This window comes from Haliaeetus albicilla, chromosome 20 (genome assembly GCF_947461875.1).
Source record: "Haliaeetus albicilla chromosome 20, bHalAlb1.1, whole genome shotgun sequence".
NCBI classification, from domain to species: Eukaryota; Metazoa; Chordata; class Aves; order Accipitriformes; family Accipitridae; genus Haliaeetus; species Haliaeetus albicilla.
In genome coordinates, this window is record NC_091502.1 from 1,968,917 (window position 1) to 1,987,608 (window position 18,692).

Consider the following 18,692-nt stretch of genomic DNA (forward strand, 5'->3'; position numbering starts at 1 on the left):
TACTCTGAGACACTGTGGTTCTGTAGATCTGCTCTGTAACAGACCATTGTCCCTTTCAGCCTGAGCTGGGTTTTTCTTCTCTGCCCTTACATCTGTGCTCCTCTGCAGCCATTGAATATAGATATGCTCTCTGCCTAATATTCCTCTGCCTCATTTACCATTTCTTGTGCTGATTATCTGAGCAAAATCTTTGATTCTCGTCATAAAATAACAGGCAATACTGATATCTGAAATTAGTTATGTTTGTTTAAACTAAGTAACATTTTAATAAAAGTTCCACAGAAGTGCATTCTACAGATTTGGGTTATTCAGGGATGTCTGCACAGAAACTGGTCCTTTATGTGAGCGTCTTCAAGATGTAAATAAGATTCTTCAGAGATTTAGAAAGCTTTAAAAAAAAATAAATCACTGTCATTTCCAAATTAGATTGAAACCCCTGTTAGCTGAATGAGTTTTAATTGCATTGAGAACAAACTTTGGCAAAACACAAAATAAAATCAAAGCTACCACTGAGGAAGTAATATCAAATTTTATCTACTGCTTATCTGGTAAAAAAGGAATGTCAACTGCTGCTGAACAATGAGGAGAAAAGATAAATCTTCCAGATCCTCATAGCACAGTGATTTCATAATAGATGTTTCTAATGACTATTCAAGAAGCTTTTTAATTATGAAATACTATGCATGCTTCTGAATAGCCAGGGAACTGTACAAAAATGTAATTGGCAGCAGAAGAGCGCAAATAAATCATTTCAAAGACAGAAAGAAAATTCAATCTTAGTAACAGTTATGTAATAGGAACAAAATATGTATAACAAAAACAGGACACCGTTTAGTCTCTCAAAAATGTAATTTATAGTGAATGCATTTTACTCAATGCTGTAATTTGTAATTTAATATGTGCATAAGCCATAATGAAAATATCATGATAATTAACTTTGAATTACACAATCTTGCATCTTTTGTTTCAAAACTAAAGAATACTTATTATAAAAGCTCTGCTTCAGTGTTTCGCAGTGGTGCTCCCTGCCTTGATTTAACATGCTTGACTTACTGACTGAATCTGTTCTATTTCTGGCTCTCAGGACCGCTCTAAGTCTGTGGGGACTGAGAGGCTGAGTAGGACTACAGATGCACATCTGTGGAAGGTTTTATGCGTGGGGTTTTTTTCCTGGTAAACTGGGAGATTATGATTGATGAGCCCAGCATTAGGGTAATGTTATCAGGGACACTTTCTGCCTCTGTCCTTTGTGCCATCGCCGAGGTCAGACCATAATCATGTTAGCATTGAACATAGTGCTTTATTAATGTTTCATGAGTAACTCCGTAGTAATCAGTCTAGCTTTGTATGGATAAATAAAACTGGTACAACAATCCCTGATGTATACACTGAGTGCTTTAGAAGCTACTGTAATAGGTCTTAAAAGTAACTTGACTGAATGTCTTTTCTAGTCTTTATAAGTCTAATTTTCACAAGTTGAAAGGAATCTCTTCGGATGGAAAACCATTTCCATTTCTGTGTTTAGTTAGAAGTGTAAAACACCCAGCTGAACAATCGAATAAAACACCACCAAAACCCTGCCTGCCATTTATTAATTTGCACAGGATTTTAGTAAAGCTTCTTAACCAATTGGTTAAATTACGCTGATTTATGTCACTGTGCCTCTGTGACTTTTTCTAGGCTGTTCTCTAGTTGCCTTGCTAAGTCTTAGGATGAAAAGCTGAAATTCTTGCTGTTATTTAAAGAAAATGTTTACATTCATAAATGTGCAAGTAGGCTGTATATAAGGATTTGTATTTACTCGCACATAAAATTACACATTATATATGCCTGCAGCAAGCAAAAAATATGTATGAACAGAAGAAAACATTGTCAGCTAGGGAAAAACAAGATCCCACTATGTTATGCGGTATCACATAGGATCCTTTCCACTGAAATGAAGTGACTACTGTTGATTTCATTAGAAAATGGATCAGGATAACACTTACTTGAAATATTCCTCAATTTTTTGTGGCTTTCCTGTAAACATGTTCTCTCCTTGCTTTGCTAAGTTCCTGTAGAAATTCCAGGCTTGCACAAGCTTGCTGTGTTTTACACGTCAGCACCACACCCAGGCTATTTTTTTTTTTTTTTTTCTCAAGATAGATTCTTGTATAACAGCCAACGTTTCGCCTGGGGATGACCTAACTGAATAATACATCTGCTGGACGGTTCAAAACACGGAATTAGGTAGGGAATGTCAAACTTTCCAGTCACTTTGTATTTGTTCCATACTTTGGCCAGTCTAGTTCTAGTGACCAAAAAGAGAGCATAGGGGCAGTTTGCTGTATCCACTAATAAAACCCTACATGAGGAAGTTTTTCTGAAAAATTATTACACGTTCAAATTATTACACTTTCAAAATGTAATTCCATTACTCCTTACTACATATACTATCTGCATTTTCATGCAAGGGATTATCCTTCTTTAGCTACTTGTTACTTTATAATACGCTTTAAAAAAAACTATGCATGTATCATGCTCTTCCCAAAGTTATCCACTTTGCTTCTATCCTCTGAACTCCATCCAAATGTGAATACTTCTTCTGTCATCTAGTCGCCCAGAAGTGAATCCAATATTCCAGGTGCAGTCTCAAAAGGACCATAGACAGGTACAACTGTTTACATCCTCTGTGATGCAATGATTCTCCATAGATGGCATTAAAATACACTTATTTCTGGTGAATATAGAATTACAGAGTTTTATCTAATCTAATTGCTGCTCATTGTCACCCTTCCCTCGCTGCTGCTCTATTTTTGGTACTGTTTTTGTTTCCAGACTTCTGCTTCATATTGACTACCTTTAATTCTTTCCTCCCAAGGTGATTTTTGGTGTATTTTCTGCATCTAATTCAATCAAATCTATGCCTCTTTCTCCTTTTTTCTAGGCAATTCCCAACTTTATTATCATTTGTGAACTTCATCAGATTGCTCACTTGAAGATAGCATGTATCTCTGTAGAAGCAAATTTTAACTACTGATCATGCTCTTGCTAAAAGTAGATGCTGGGATGAATAAAGGCCATGCAGAAACTGCCTCCAGGCAAAACCGTATAATAATGGCAGGATGCTCACATCTGTGGGGACAGGGGTGGAAGACAGTATAGGAAGGGTATAATACGTGAGATCGTTTCTGATTTTAGAAATCTGTGAAATACTCAATTAGTTGAAGCCTGTAATTCTAATACTACTTTAATTTAACATCAGTTTGTCTGTCTCCTGGCAATCTGAGCATACTAACACACACATGGAATCAGTCATTAGTGCTATTACAGCTTAATATTTAAAAGGTATTTCCAGCTTTTAACTATCAGCCTTTCTTGCAAGTATAGTTCTGAAGGGACATAAATGCTATACTCTAAATTCACTCAAGCAGCCGTTTTCTTCAACAGCACAAAAATTTCCTGTAAAGAGATCCTATGCTTTCTTCTAAAAAGCACAAATTGCACAAGAGAAATCAAATAAACTAAAGCTAAAGCTTTTCTTCAAGTAATCTCTTATCATATAGCGACTTTCATCCTCCTATTAATCATTCCATCTTTGTGGAAAGGAAAGATGGAGAAAATGCAATTTAGGATACAAGAAGGAACGTTCTTTATAAAATTTCCCAAAGGGAGTCATTAATATGCATCTCTCATTATATTCCCCAATAGGTGGCAGCTTGTTTATCCTTTTTCACTAAGGTATCACACTTCTGTTCTTACAGATGTCAGAACTAAACCTCTTGGTCCACTTCAGTGTGCTTACTCCTGGGCCCAGTTCAGGTTGAGCCACAACCACAACTCAAAAAAAGGGCTCTGTGCAGCGATACGGGCACTCGAGAGACACGTACCTGTGATTGCGCATCCCACGCTAGAGAATGCTAAAGGAGTGTAGTGATCCTTTGAGGCCACCTCCTTCTTTGCTAGTAAAATTGCACCTGAATTTATTGCCACCAGCTGTGACAATTACTTGTTTTTAGGAAGAATGTCACAATATATGCAGCTAAAAGAGAAATCAGCCAAGAAAAAGAAGGAAAATGTTGTTCAGCTTCTTCCTGCCAATGAAGGACTACTCCCTGGAACACATTTCTCACGCTTTGTGTAGTGCATTTCATGTCTCAAGTGATGAAGTTGCCATCACTTCCTTAGGAGACTGCTGTACATATGTCAAACCGTTTACTCTTCTAAATGGAGGGCGCTTCTAAATCATATACATCTAGGAATAGGTTTGTTTTTATAATAGCCTTCTATTCTTTTGAACTTCATATGGCTATTTTCTCTATCAGCTCCGGAAGAACAATTTTCTTTAAACAGACAGTTCCTGAAATTAAATTGCCAAACTGACTAGAAGAAAACAAAGTGCTAGACTTACAATGCTACCACAAAAGCACTATAGGGAATAACGCACAAGCCGAACAGTTCTGCAACTGTATGGAAACCCATAGCTTATTGAAAGTATAGGCCTGACTCTATAAGCAAGACAAGCAATATGCATTTTAAGGGACATCCATTTCCAGAACAGAACCATGAATTGAACTATAGCTGGCCAAAACATCAGAATATTCCTTGTTTTTCCTAAAAATTACTAGAAGCATACATACGTATTAACTCTATCAAGAAATTCATTATCTATCAAATTAAAGCAAAAATATACAACATAAATAAATGTTTTTCATGCTTAAATTCTGCAGACTTCATGGTGATTTACATCAGAGCAGTTCTTCTGCAAAATTTCTTCAGAGACTGCAGTTGCTGTCTTATGTTCACATTTCTACACTTCCAGTTCATCTCTGATAAACAGCAAGTGCATAGCTTCAGCTGAGTAAGGAATATAATATATCTTGCAAGATACCAGCATTTATAATAACCTTTTCTTTTTTGATGTAGAAGGTGGTGAGGAGGAACACACTGAAATTTTTCAGGCTATCCTGTATTGTCCAGCTCATACCCATCTGACGCTTTCTCATGAGAGAGTAAATAACTGAATTTCATTTTGCATGATTTGGGCATGTGGAAGGACAATCCATTGTAAAATAAAGGGTTCTGCCAAGCAAGACAGAATGCAAATTCTCCTTCACTTTCTATTTTATTTCTATAAATCTAGTTCTAAAGAGATGAAAAACAGCATTAAGTGAGCTTGTTAAAACACAGAACTCCTTACTTAGGCTAAACTAAAGTGCAGCTTACCATCCTGTTGATACGGACAAAGTCTTCAGGCTTCTTGGCCCATGGAGGGAGATCAACATCATTCACAACAACTTCGTCTTCCCTGATTCCTAGGTTATAGCCATTACTGTTGACAAACATCTCTGGTAGGTAGTAAAACTCTGGAATTAGCTCCTAGCAAGGAGAAAACACACAATGAGACTTTACATTTATACGGAGATGCTAAGAGGTGCTGCCAGAATCTGGCTCTGTTGTAGTACACACTAGAGCATTCCTGCTTCTGTTTATGTTTCTATGCACTTGTTTAAGAAGTTTTATGATCTGTTTTCTTGTACTTACGGTTAAACATATTTTTCATCGTGAAATATTCAATCTTTATTTTTCCCATATCTGTTTTTATGAAAAGCCTAACTTTGGAAAAGCTGTGCATATCAATAAAGGAGACCTCTTCAGGTACAAGAAACTGTATGCTAGGCCTTCAATACTATAAATATGTTGGATTTTTTAATCACTGTTTAACTAAACTACTTAAAAGGGGGAAAAAAAGTTGCTGATATAACACTGTCTTGATTTTACTTTCTCAATATTCTTTAATTGCATAAGAATAGGTGGCAATTTGATTACCTATATAAGGAAAAAGAATTCAGGGTGAATGAATTTTTCTACTGTAAGAAAAAAGAAAAAATAAATGGAGAGAAAAATGTCAGTAAAACAAATGTCCTTAAAACAGAAATAGATGACATTTTAACTGTGGAGATCAATAACTGAGTAGTAAAGATCATCTGCAGTGTATTAATACATTATAGATCAGTTAGGGTGTGAAGTTTTTCCCAATTTCCAGGATAGCTATATAGAAATGCGTTTTGACATAACAAATATCACCATTTGTTGCCATCTATTATTTTAGCAGCAGGTATTGAACTGCAATAACAAAAAAGCTTTAAAGCCCACTACTTCTTTTCTAATATCCAGATATGGATTAAATTCACTAAATTACATTGTTAAAAGCATTATGGCATTCAGTTGTGTAACATGATCAGAACTGATGACACAGCACCTGAAACCTGAGTCTCTTTGTGGTCCTTTCAAAGGCTGCAGACATGTGAAGCATAAAAAAAAAAAAAAATCACTGCAGAGACAAACTTATCTAATTAAATCTGATCTGCAACTCCACAGAGAATAAAGCAGTTAAAGCATAGATGGTCGTTTCAAATTTATTCATTTTTTTTAAAAAAAGAAACTATTTATGTTATATTTTTAAGTATGTTTAGGGAGGCAATTTACTTGCTTCTTTACATCATTTTTAATATACTACAAAGAGTCCAAATTCAGATTAGACTAAAATGCAATGCCAATCAATATCTAACCAGTGCAAAATACTAACCAAGTGAGACATGCCTGAGCTTGAATAGCTCATTATGAAACGAGCTGTAATTTCAAAAAGACAAAAAAAATTTAAAATATTACATGCAGTAAATAATAAAACAGCAGCTAGAGCAAAGCCAAACTAAAATCAATCCTGAATATCCTATAAGGTTAAAAGAAAAAAGATTATTTTACTGACAATCTTAAGTTTGATTAAATACCTCTAATTTACTCAGAGTATTTCTAAAAGCAAACTTCTCCCCTTTCCCCTAAGCAGGATTCACTAACCCTCAGGTTCCTGAGGAAGCCCTTTGGTTTTCTCCAATGGAGCCCAAAGAAGAAGGACCGATCCTTGCAGTTGGAGAAAACTAGACATTAATCTTTCTAGAGCTCCACAGACTACTACTAACTTGGGACTAAGAGCTGGCCACAACCCAACATGTGCTACCATACAAATCACTGACAAACTAAGAGCATTGCCTTAAAGAAAGGAAAAATTCATAAGGACCTCAGAATGATGAAATATTTTAAAGTCAAAACTAAATTAAAAGTCAATATTCATATGAAACAGCATTTATTAAAGAAAAAAGTAAGCAGCTTATTTGTATTTTGTATAAAAGCCTAGAAACACATAGCACTGCTTTTAATTATTACCATTTTTTAGGCAACATGGTGGTGTATTAACCTGTAATGTCACATAATAAGCCAGTTTTTTATTCCATCAAAGATACATTAATTCTTAAATTTCATTTTTCAGTTTTGTAAGTCCTAGGATCTAATTGTGAACTTTTACATCTAACGTATCTGAAAGGTTTGTGCTACCCAGAGACACATCTAGTGTTTAACTGAATTCTACTAACCTTCTGACTTCAGGGGTATCTTGAAACAAAGGGATGTAAGTCACTGAATATTTTTAAGGATATTTCCATTTAGTAATTTTATCTTTGTTGCTATTTGCTTTCAGTGTAATTTAATGTTCCCTTGTCTGGTATAGCAGAAAACATAAATAGAAATAGAATAAATAGAAAGCATGCGATTAACTTTCTTCATAAGATTTATTGTGTTGTATATGTTTAGTTTGACCTGTCTTACTCCTGTGCTCTGGAAACTAACCAGTGCCAGACTTTTAAATCCTCTTCAAATAACACTCTCTCTAGAACCCTCATCATTTCAGTTACACATCTCCTGGTATTTTATTTTTCTTTAGTCCAAGTAATGAATCTAAACATAGCATTTCCAAAAAATTTAATAAACCTACTGTGTTATAGTCTCAGCATTCTCGTCATTGTTATTTTTTAGTGCAGCCTAAAATTTTGTTTGCTTATTTGAGTACTATTTAGCATGAATTGAACCTTTTCTTGAGATACGAACAATGTCACATGTGACCTTTCCCAGATACTTATACATTTCCTATACTTTGCTTTAACCATTCAGTTTTCTTTGGTAGCATTTGATACTCCTCTTGCAATTTTGCTGTCTCCACTATTGGCTAGACTAAGAAACCACAACGCTTAAAAATAGCTCAGATAAATCCATCCCCTTCTCTTTTCTAGAGAATGAATGAATATATACTAAAACACAAACCCATTACGAAATATTGTGGCACTCTGTAAGTATGAACTTGCTAACTGTTGGAAAAATCTTCAAAATGTGTATTTAGCTACTTAGAAGCACAGAAAATGCAACTCATCTCGAGGAGTATGATAGAAAGGTTTGGGTTTATGTGCTCACTGTTTATTCTGCTGTGAAAAAAGGAAGAAGCTGTCTCTTCTTGAAAAAATGAAGAAGCTGTCTCTTCTACCTCACGGCAACGGCAGGCGCCGGGTGAGGATGGAAAGGCGAATGCTCCCTTCCCCAGGGCCCCCGAGCACGCTTCGCTAGGAGAAGCACAAGCTGGGAGAAGCAGGAGAGGAAGGATTAGCAAGGACGGAGCGGGCAGCAAGGACGGAGCCTGGGAGGTGGCGGGGAAAAGGAAGGAGCAGACAGCAGTGAACCTCGGTGGAGACGGCAAGATGACAAGTGGGGCCCAGGGAGAATTGCTTTAACCAAGAAGCCACTGAAAGTTTCAAGAATGAACACAAGAATGAAGGAAAGGATAACACTAGCAAGGGCTAGAGTTATTTTCAAAACCTTATTTACATTTTTCTCAGCCAGAGTTAGGGTTTTCTTTGTTTCGTGACTGGGTTTGTGCCAGTTCATATTCTGATAAAGATTATGGCTAGAGAGAGACCATCCTTTGGTGCTTTTCCTGCTAAGGACAGGGAACAAACACCTCAAATATCTGTTTCAGGGTCACATTTGGAGAGACGATCTTGCCCATTTCTCCATTCCAGAAGAGGTTCAGCTACACCATCTTTCCTGCCAGATATCTGTCTACCCTGTTGTCCCAGAATTTGAGTGACAGCAACTCTACAATCCTTCCATCAACTGACTTCAGTAGTCTTCGTCCAAGGAAGTTTTACCTAACACCTGGCCTGAATCTTTCACTACAGAATCTAAGCTCATTTGCCCTTGTCCTAGCTATCAGTCCATGCCAGATAGAGAGAAAAAAAATCACTGTTTTCTCTTCGTGTAGTTTATTACATATTTGGAAAGCAGTATCCTACCAGTTCTACAGCCTTTCAGCTCCTAAAAGTCCAAATGAAGGACAATGATTTTACCTTCTGTATTGCTACATTGCTTAAGTTTTAGTTACAGATGTGTAAAATATTCTTTTAATCTCCCCAAATTAGCTAGTAGAATTATTCCTAAACAGTACATAACTTAATTTACTCCTATATATACTTTGGCCTCATTATATTTTGTTGTGTGTTCATCACACAGAAGCCAAAATAAATGTTTTTATCAACCTTTGTGGTTTTTAGATCAGAGATTAAGATTGCATACTTTTCTGACAGCATCTGCTATTTTTCATTCATTTTTATGCACAATGTAATTTGCCATACAACATAGTTTCTTACAAATCACAGCTTCATGCTTTAGAAGGGTCATTGTTAAATTCAGCCTAAAGATAGGACAAGGAGACTCAGAAATTAGCAGGGGAAAAATGTCTCTTAGGGATGGTGTTTACACCAGGGGATGGGACACAGAGGACCTTCTGTCTCCCAATCTGCTTTCCACTTGACAGACAGGATAGTTGATAAGTGGATCCTTAAAACTCCTGTTGCACCTTCAGTGGCACTAGGAGTAAAAGGTCAATGCAATGCCAGGTCTATGCAAGGGAATGCTTGCTTGAGGCTACCACGATTTTGAGAACTTTATGTTTCAAGCTACAAATGTTGATGAAAGACAAATCTCAAAATATGTTCTTCCTACACTACAAACACTGAGTTAGCCAGTGTAAATCAAGACATGAAGGAAAACATCAAAAATAACAACATAAAAAAGCTTCCCCAGAAGTTACATCAGTTTGCGGGCATAAAATGAGGGAATGCAAAGAAAAAAAAATACAGAAGACAAATATTTTTTTAAACTCTGGTATTTTTAAAATATTCACAGACAAATTAATCATTTTAGATGCATATTGTTATTGTATGCCATGCAGCTGATATATAATTTTGCATTAACTGATACAATTCAATACCATTTTATGGTTTCTTTGCTCTTGCCAAAGCATATCAAAGGTTCTAAATAAATCTTTCCAACTACATAACCTGTCATGGGTAATTTCTTACCACAAGAAATATCTAGAGTTCAAAGAGTTAATAAAAATAGGGATTCTAGTGATCTAAATCTATTTGCAGTAATTTCTGTCTAGTTGTCCTTGACATTTCACAAGCTGGTAACCTCCTCTGCTCCCCTTTCATTCACACTTCTAATAAGACAGGTTAGCTTTCTATCATTTAATAGTCAGCTACCTTTCAAACTGCCCGAGAAGCTTGGCTCTTCTCAGGTGAAGAATGACGCAGTAAAGCTACTGAAGGGTGTAAAAAAAGGGTAAAATGAATATTATAACAGACATTTCTTGTCTGTAAATGTGATCTCTAGTTTATTTTAATAGCTATACTAAAACCCCAAGGTATAGTTAACAGTATTATATGCCTTGTGTCTTCATATAGGAAAACATCCCCAAATGCATTTTCTAATTTACAATCCTGTGACAAATCCAGGCTGCTGAGAAATAAACTTTAAAAATATGTCTTGGGGTGATAGAGGACCACTATTAACACTATTATAATTGTACACCACTTGCATCAAATCTGACGTTTCTGTTTAATATGTTTTGCTAAGGGTATACCATTTTATGGCCTCCGAATGAAATCAAATCCAAGCCAGACGTTTTCACTTTTCTAATATAGTTCACTCCAAGGTTTTAAAGCTGCCCTTTCTTTTTCTTTCTTTCTTTTCCTCCCAAAAGGTTGATCCCCTGGCATCCATTAATTCCACAAGAGCCTAGTACTGGGTCAACGAGTCAGTCATGAGTACCTCCATTAACCGTGTTAATTCACACTAAGGCACCTTAATGACATTTTGTCAGAGCTACCTTTCTAACTTCTAACCACACTATTCAAAAAGTAATATAACAAGTTTGAGAGGCATTAGGAAAGATTAGTGCCTGAACAGGAGGTTCTGGGGAAGTCAATGTTACCCAAGACTGGAGCGGGGACAAGGGGGGAGGTGGAAAGGAAAAAATGTGAAAGCTGACTGGCCAAGTTATGGTCATTTCCGGGTGACTTGTTTCCTCAAAGGTCACCCCGTGAATGTTCATTCTTCCTCCAGCTTGTTCTGATTATCTCGAGAGAAGGTCGATGTTGATAAAGGGAGACACAATAAAATAAACTCTGTTATCCAGGTTCTCCCTTGTGTGTTACCACTCTAACATAGCACATACCGTATTAATTCCGTTTCATCCACTGTAGGTGAACAGGTTGCTTTGAAAATGAAGCAAAACAGCCCAAACGTGGGGAACAAAATTGTCTAAGTAATCATCCATTGAGCAATAATCTATCATACGTTACGTTTTCAAAGGTGGTGTACCTTTTGGCATAATTCAAGATGCAACAATTACAGCTTGTTTTTCAGACTGATCAAACTACTGCCACAGCCCGATTTTCCTTAGCTCTGTGAGAAACACTTTAGTTCCAGAGAAGACTACACGTATGCAAAGGGAGCGAGGGAAGGAGGGAGGGGAAAGGCAGAAAGGGAGAAGCAGAGGGAGACAATACCAGAGAGGACACATGCATGTGAAAAAAGGAGACTGACCCACCGAACCGCAGCTTCCTAAAGAGATAGACTTTCTTTTGCAAATGGCAGGTATTTGTGTTTTAAATTTTAATGCAGAATTTCGTAAAAGTGGTTTGGGTGTTTCTTTTAAAACTACATTGAGGCTGCAAAAGCACACTGCATCGCTTAAAAATCTCAATTTGCTAGTTAAAACTGATCTACCTCAGAGGCACTTAAGAATAAAGCACCTCATAGTCCTCTTTCTTAAACAGTAACTGATGAAAAACAGTCATAATACAGATTTTACTTTCCTTAAAAAAATCAATTTTAAAAGGATTTTTTTAATTAGACCTTCCTAATAAAGAATTAAGGCAATTCATATCATTATTTAATAAGGTACTTGAAAGCAAAAATTGTGGCCATGTTACAATACACAGCATTGAAGAATGTCAGATTAATTCATTACACACGCTGTTTTTAAATTATTTCATAACCTGTGCCACAGTAATTAATGAGATTAGTGAGATCAGAGATTAAATGTACTTAAAGCAGCTCAGATGAATTTCAAATATATGATAAGGAATACATGAATAATGAACACTTGCTATTCTTAACAGTTTCCAAAGTTTGCTACTTTTATGGACAGGCCGTATTCCATGCACCTAATATTTACTATAAAGACTCAAAAAATCTTTAGGGTGGGAAAACAATTTGCAGTGCGTATATCATGCGGGAATCCACACTACCAAAGACCTCTGTTTATGACTGCGTGTGCAGCCAGAAAAAGCTACACAAATATGCAGAACACTTTGACAGAGAACATGCTTTAAGATTTTGTACTTACACGCAACCTCTATACATCATCTCTTTTGCACACTACCTACTTTCTTGCAGGACTGCTAGATAAATATTAGAAGCTGCCAGACACCTGAACTTGAATTTTTGGATGTTTCACGCTCTCAGAGTTGAAGGTCTTTTGTTGTCCAAGACAGTGGTTGCTGTTCTTAGGAGAGTGGGCAAAATGGGAGGAGATTTTGAGGGGGTTTCTTGGTGGTTCTTCATACCTCACTGCTTTTCCAGTCCCTGAAAACTTGATTAAAATGCTTAAAAAGCCTGTAAGGCATTCCAAGCAGTAGCACAACTAATCTGAAAAAAAAAAAGGTCTATTTGTAGTATTAATAATAGTCCAGTTTCCCATCCTTTTGCAGAATGAACTCCAAGGCCTCAGGGAAAAGTTGGCCCTGATGTCATGGCATTGAGAAATGCAGTTCATTAAGATGTTAAGCAACAAACAGCAGCAACAATTAGCTGCTATACTCATTCTTGATTTATCGCTAAGAAACACAGACTCTACAAATGGAAAGGGCCTAAAGGGTCAACTAGCACATCCTCTTGCCAATTCATGATTGTCCCTGATGTTTTTCCAGTGCTTTGCCAGTCGATGCTTCTAAGAAGCTCGAGAAACAAGGGGTTTACTACTTCCCCTTGTGAGGATATTCAAATTCAGAGAATACTCAATTTCACTTTAACTTTTCATATCCTGTTGGTTAAGCAAGCATTTTTCAACTCTGATCCCTTTCCTCTGAGGTTTACCTCTTTGTTCCCAGACAAACAATTCTCCCCTTTTTCATACGTTTGCATATTTCATAGCATTTATGTTACCATGTCTTCACTTTTAGACATTAATTACCCCACACATACACACATTTTTCTTCCTGTATCCAACTCCTTAAACACATTTGCTGCTCTTCTTATGGCTTCCTCCAGTTTGGGTATATACTTCCACTAGCTAGTTCCCAGCAAAGCAAGCACTAAGAATTTGTTTTATCCAGCACGAATACATACTAAAAATTGAATGAGGAAAAAACGATAACTTGTGTTCTCCAAGAACATAAGAGCGCTGAAACAAATGAATGACTAATCAGACTGTTTCAGGTGGAATTTAGGTGCCGTGGGATATTCTAGTTGTTATAAGGCTAAGGATATAGCTTTGGTCTCACTATAAGCTTTCTGCCATCCTGCTGATCTTCAAGTTTTCTTGTTAAACTGAACACAAACCAGCAATGTATTGACATATATTGCTTAGGCTACCGAAGTGCACTTCAGTAGACTCATTCCAGTAGTGGCTTTGCATGTGAACTTCAGTAGACTTATTTCAGTAGTGGGTTTGTATAAATAAGTAATTATATATTTTTAATATTAATATATCCATTAATATAATTTGATGATGCAATACATTGAATGCTGGTATTAAATACATTAAAAATATCCTCTCATTTCTACCTTTTTTTGCTTTTTCTTTTTTATTTAGATAGTTTATGAACTTTTTCTATTTGCTTTAGCATCCCTTAAAGACTCAGCTTATTTTTGAATCTGCTTTTGTTTATCTATTTTTATCTTGAGCTGAATCAACTCATAATAAATCAACTCAAGGTTAATTTCTAAACTACCTTCCCTGTATCTTCATTAATTAACAAAACCATATTTTAAACAGCATCTTTAATCCCTAAAGTATCCCTGAACGGGAAGGTCAGGGATTATCTGGAGAAAACACTTATTGGCTAACATACCTCATCTGTGCCTCCCATATTAGATTTTCTGTAATGACTTAGCTCCAAGTAGTATTTCTCTTTCTAATGGCATAATAGAAATGTATATATATCTAAATCTGGCTCTGGGGCTCTATGGCAGACTCCCAAATGTATTCTAGAATACACTATTTTGTAATCTTTCCCCCAGTGCAACTATGACCCTTAATTGTTACTATTTTATCCAAGTTATGCCCAACTACCTTTTTTAAAAGTGACATTAAAGTACATAGCTACGCCACATCTTCACCTTTTGCCTTCCTTTTCGGAAGGTATCTGGCTTTGAGCGCCTTTTTAATACTTGTTTTATTTTAATAACTTGGGGTTTTTTAATACAAATACATTTTGTAATGCAACTGTTATCCCCCCATAATTCCCACATCCTTGCAATAGCTGGCAGCAGCAGTTTAAGTCACCCCACTTGCTTCACAAGACTCCTGGTATTTTCATACAAACTTTTCGGTTCTTTGTTTTACTTATAACTCATTTGGTTGCTAGTTTAGGAACAAGCCTTTCACTAATTATATACCCTGGTTGAATACCATTCCTCCGTCTGTCCACAGATATTCCTTTATCTTTTGCAATGCCTTCATGTATTTAACTGCCCTCCTCCTGTGTACAAAAGCCAGACAAGAAGATTACAGTCACTTCCAACTGTTTTCCCTTATTCCTCAGTTTAAGGCTCTTATCTTTTATTTTAGCCCCACTCCTAGGAAGCCATTTCCCCAGATATTCTGGTGGAATTCCAAGAAAACCAGATTTCATTGAAAGGCAAAAATCAAAATGTCAGCACTTTGAATTTGAAGAAATGGCTGCATTTCAAATATAGCAGATATTAACTCGAATTCCTTCCAAGTTCTGAAATTTCCTTTGTTTTTCTTACAAAGGTAACAGTGAGAGTACTTAAAATACTGTTGACCTCCAGAGGAGCATAAATAAACATGAAATGGGTTGTAAGAGGTTTAGGTTAATTTTTTTCCTTTAAAAAGCATTTTCTCCCATATATTAAGATGGCCATACAACTTACAATTTTTTATTCTGACTAGTAACTGAATAATAACAACATGGTTTGTCCACATACACTTCTGAGACTGCTGGAATATTTATGCAAACAGGAGCTCTGGAATAAAAATAAATCAACAAATTTACATCATTGTCTTTTGTCAAGTTAAGTAAAAAATATAATGGTAATGTGACCTTGACTTTAGCATTTCCTAGTGTGAGTGACAGTATCAAAATAGAAGAGATATATTTACTTTAAAATAAAGTTTAAAAAAAAAGAGCAATTAATGGTATACTGCAGCCTTTGCCTACCTTATTACTAGAGAATGAGAATCAAGAAAGGACTATATTATTCAAAATATTATTAGATTTTGGTTTCTTCCTGATAAGGTCCCATGTATATGAACAATAACCCTTTGTATTTAACAATAGGTAAGGAATAACAACAGTAAAATCACCCTGCTCTCCGGCTGTTTCTGTATATCGTGTAGAAGTTGTTTTAATCTAATGCGTATTGTTGCATAATATCCCCAGGCACATTCAAGGAAAAGCTAATGCTGTACAGAAAAGCCAACATTTTAAATGGGTCTTGTCATTAATGCTTTATTAATTGCCCCAGGCAATGCAAACCCAGAGCTAGGCAAGCTATAACAATATGACACTTTAAGGTCAAATCCAATTCCTGCTGTGTTTTATGGAGTGGGCCAAATATTGAGTTAACAGCAGGAAAGAACAATTTATTGGGCTTTTCTCCATCTCCTGATTATCTGATCTAAATTAGATCAGTTAGGTTGTTTTTCTCTAAAAACAAAACACCTTTTGTCCACTCAACTTCAAAGAATCTTTGATTGTTTCTGTTAGAATAATCTTTAGTAATATCCACCTTTTATTTAAACTACCTAGTATACTGAATATAAAGATATTAAATATAAAACCCTCTTTGTCCCTACACAAAACAAAATACCATGAACGAAAATGCACATTTATCAATTTATTTAATGTATACGTTACCTTCACATCTGAGGTATCTCTTTGGCTGTTCCTCCAAGACCTGGCTACTGAAGAGAAGGTTCGATCTGGGTGGTCAAACTTGCCATCATTTGCATTTAGAAAGAATGTTGTAAAGGGCTCCTGTAGTCAATGAAATGAAGATGGATTAAGAAAACAGCAGAAGGAATCATGCAGCAGATTTCTAACAAAATCCAAATTACTTTTGCAGATCAAAATACTTCATAAAGGCAGAATTAAAGAAAAATATGGCACCTCATAGTTATATCTATGCACATGTATCTTTACTGAATATTTTAGTACATTTATTGGCACTAACACATTTTGCACACGCATAGATCTTGAGTTCTGGCAGGAAAGGTTATTTTAAATATTCACTCTTCCGTAAGACTAATCACCCATCAGTGGCAGACCTATGTAGCTTAGTTCCAGTTCACAATGGCTGCCTACTCCACTGTAACCATCATAAACACCCTCTGTGTTATTTATATTACCATGCTTTGTTTACCCCTTGTAAGATGGTATGCCAAAATAAAATCTTGAAAAATCCCCCACCTGGATTTTTCTTTTGTTTTCATTTAGTTTAAAAGACCTCAGTAGGTTCCACTTTGCCTCACGGTGGGCAGAATGGCTCAATGGTCATTACGAGGCAGACTATCGTTACAGGATATCTAGCTTTATCATCGCTTTGGTGCAGAGGTACAGAGACAAAATATTTAGAGTTTTACTTTTGCTAATCCTATCTGAAACCACACTCTCAATGTACTAAATGGAAACAGCTAACTTTTGGGTAGGTAGAGTTCAAGTCTTAAGACAGTCTGGAGAACCCATTTTTATTCACTGCAGGGAAGGGGTTAACAGGGGACCAAATCCTTAATTTGACAGCAGAACCTGAATACCGAGATCACTGCCAGCTCCCTGGTTTTCTAGCACCACTCCATTAGCCCTCTGATTGAACTAATATTTGGCAATATGTCCACATGGATGGAAACTACTTGTTCTTCTGCCAAAGTCTGATGGGGAATTCTTGAAAAAGTGTCCCTTTTGTTAACTTCACACCCAAAGTTATTACTTTGCATGATCATTTGGAAATTTTTTTAATCAAAGCAGTTCATAATCACCAGGTCATAATTCTTATTACATTATTACCCATCTATTATTTGAATTTATTCTCTATATCTTCTGTTTCCTTTTCTGAAACTATTGACCAAAGCAGGGAACTCCTCCATTAATAAAGTTTGAGGGAATTATGTCATATTATACACATAGTGTTTGAATTACCCAAGATTAAAGAGGATTGAAGTAATTCATTTTCCATAGCATTTACGAGCAATTAAAATATACATAAGGAAAGCATGGATGCAAAGGTAGTGAAAGAATCCAAAAAGAGGAGGAAAAGAAAAGGAAGAATACAGACTTCCAGAGACCATTGTTTCTCTAATCTTTACATGTCTTCCCAATTAATCTTTTCTATCATACACAACAGTCAACACAGGCTACTTTCTTTCAAAGAAGAGAAATACTCTAAATTTCTCTCTCTAAATGAGAAGGAATGGGATCTCTCTCTTACTGTCATCATAGGATGCCAGTACCTTTGAAGTAGCTTAAGGGAGTTGTTTATATAGGAACAAAGATCTTTTATTTATTTATTTATTTGTTAGCCAGGGATGGTATTTTAACTTTCAGTGTCTGTTGGTGCAAATATGGAATCATTTTCATTACAATAATGTAAGACATTCTACTGCTAATTGAATGGGGGAGTGTCCATATTTTTTTTCTCTTAAAACATTGGGGATTTATTTTTAAAAGATACATTCAAAAGAATAGGTAACAATCTAAGAAATCAGTGCATTTACTCCCATCAGAGAATCCTAATATATGTTAAATAATTAATTAAAAATAATTAAATTACAGTGTCATTTCTCGCTGGAGGACCCTAACTCCCGTTGCACAATGAGACTTTGCTTGCACTCATGAATACTGAAACAGTGTGTGGCAAGTGAGGAGGAGGTTTATAATTTGAACAGAATATTAAAATTTAACAGTAGCTCAACTTGGTGAGCAGCATAAAAGTATCACAATGAACTGAAATACTGAAAGAAAATAAATTAAGTTTTTATGTGTCCAGATTTTACAGTGCTCCCTATGGTGAACTTCATGTGAAAGATAAATTAAAAAGTGTAAAGTTCAGACCCAGAGCTAGCAAACGCAAAACAATATACACAGGAATTGGATTATATTAATTTATCCTAAAATTCTATTAATTTTATAATTTTAACATTCATAAATTCTTTTAACACTAGAATTATTTGGGGTTTAACTGAATTCCCTCCCCCCCCCCAAATCTCTTTGCAATAGCAATCTTTGCAAATTATGCTATTT

General features: G+C 35.8%; 1 protein-coding gene across 13 annotated transcripts in view; it reads right to left on the reverse strand.

The window, feature by feature from the left end:
* Positions 1-18,692, reverse strand: part of NBEA (neurobeachin) — a 509,812-nt gene that overhangs the window by 56,208 nt on the left and 434,912 nt on the right. For all 13 annotated transcript variants that reach the window (XM_069808013.1, XM_069808012.1, XM_069808005.1 and 10 more), the window contains 2 exons: positions 16,314-16,433; positions 5,206-5,358 (listed from right to left, as the gene is read on the reverse strand). In XM_069808013.1, coding sequence (XP_069664114.1) covers positions 5,206-5,358; positions 16,314-16,433 — 273 coding nt within the window. The remainder of the gene's footprint in view (positions 1-5,205; positions 5,359-16,313; positions 16,434-18,692) is intronic.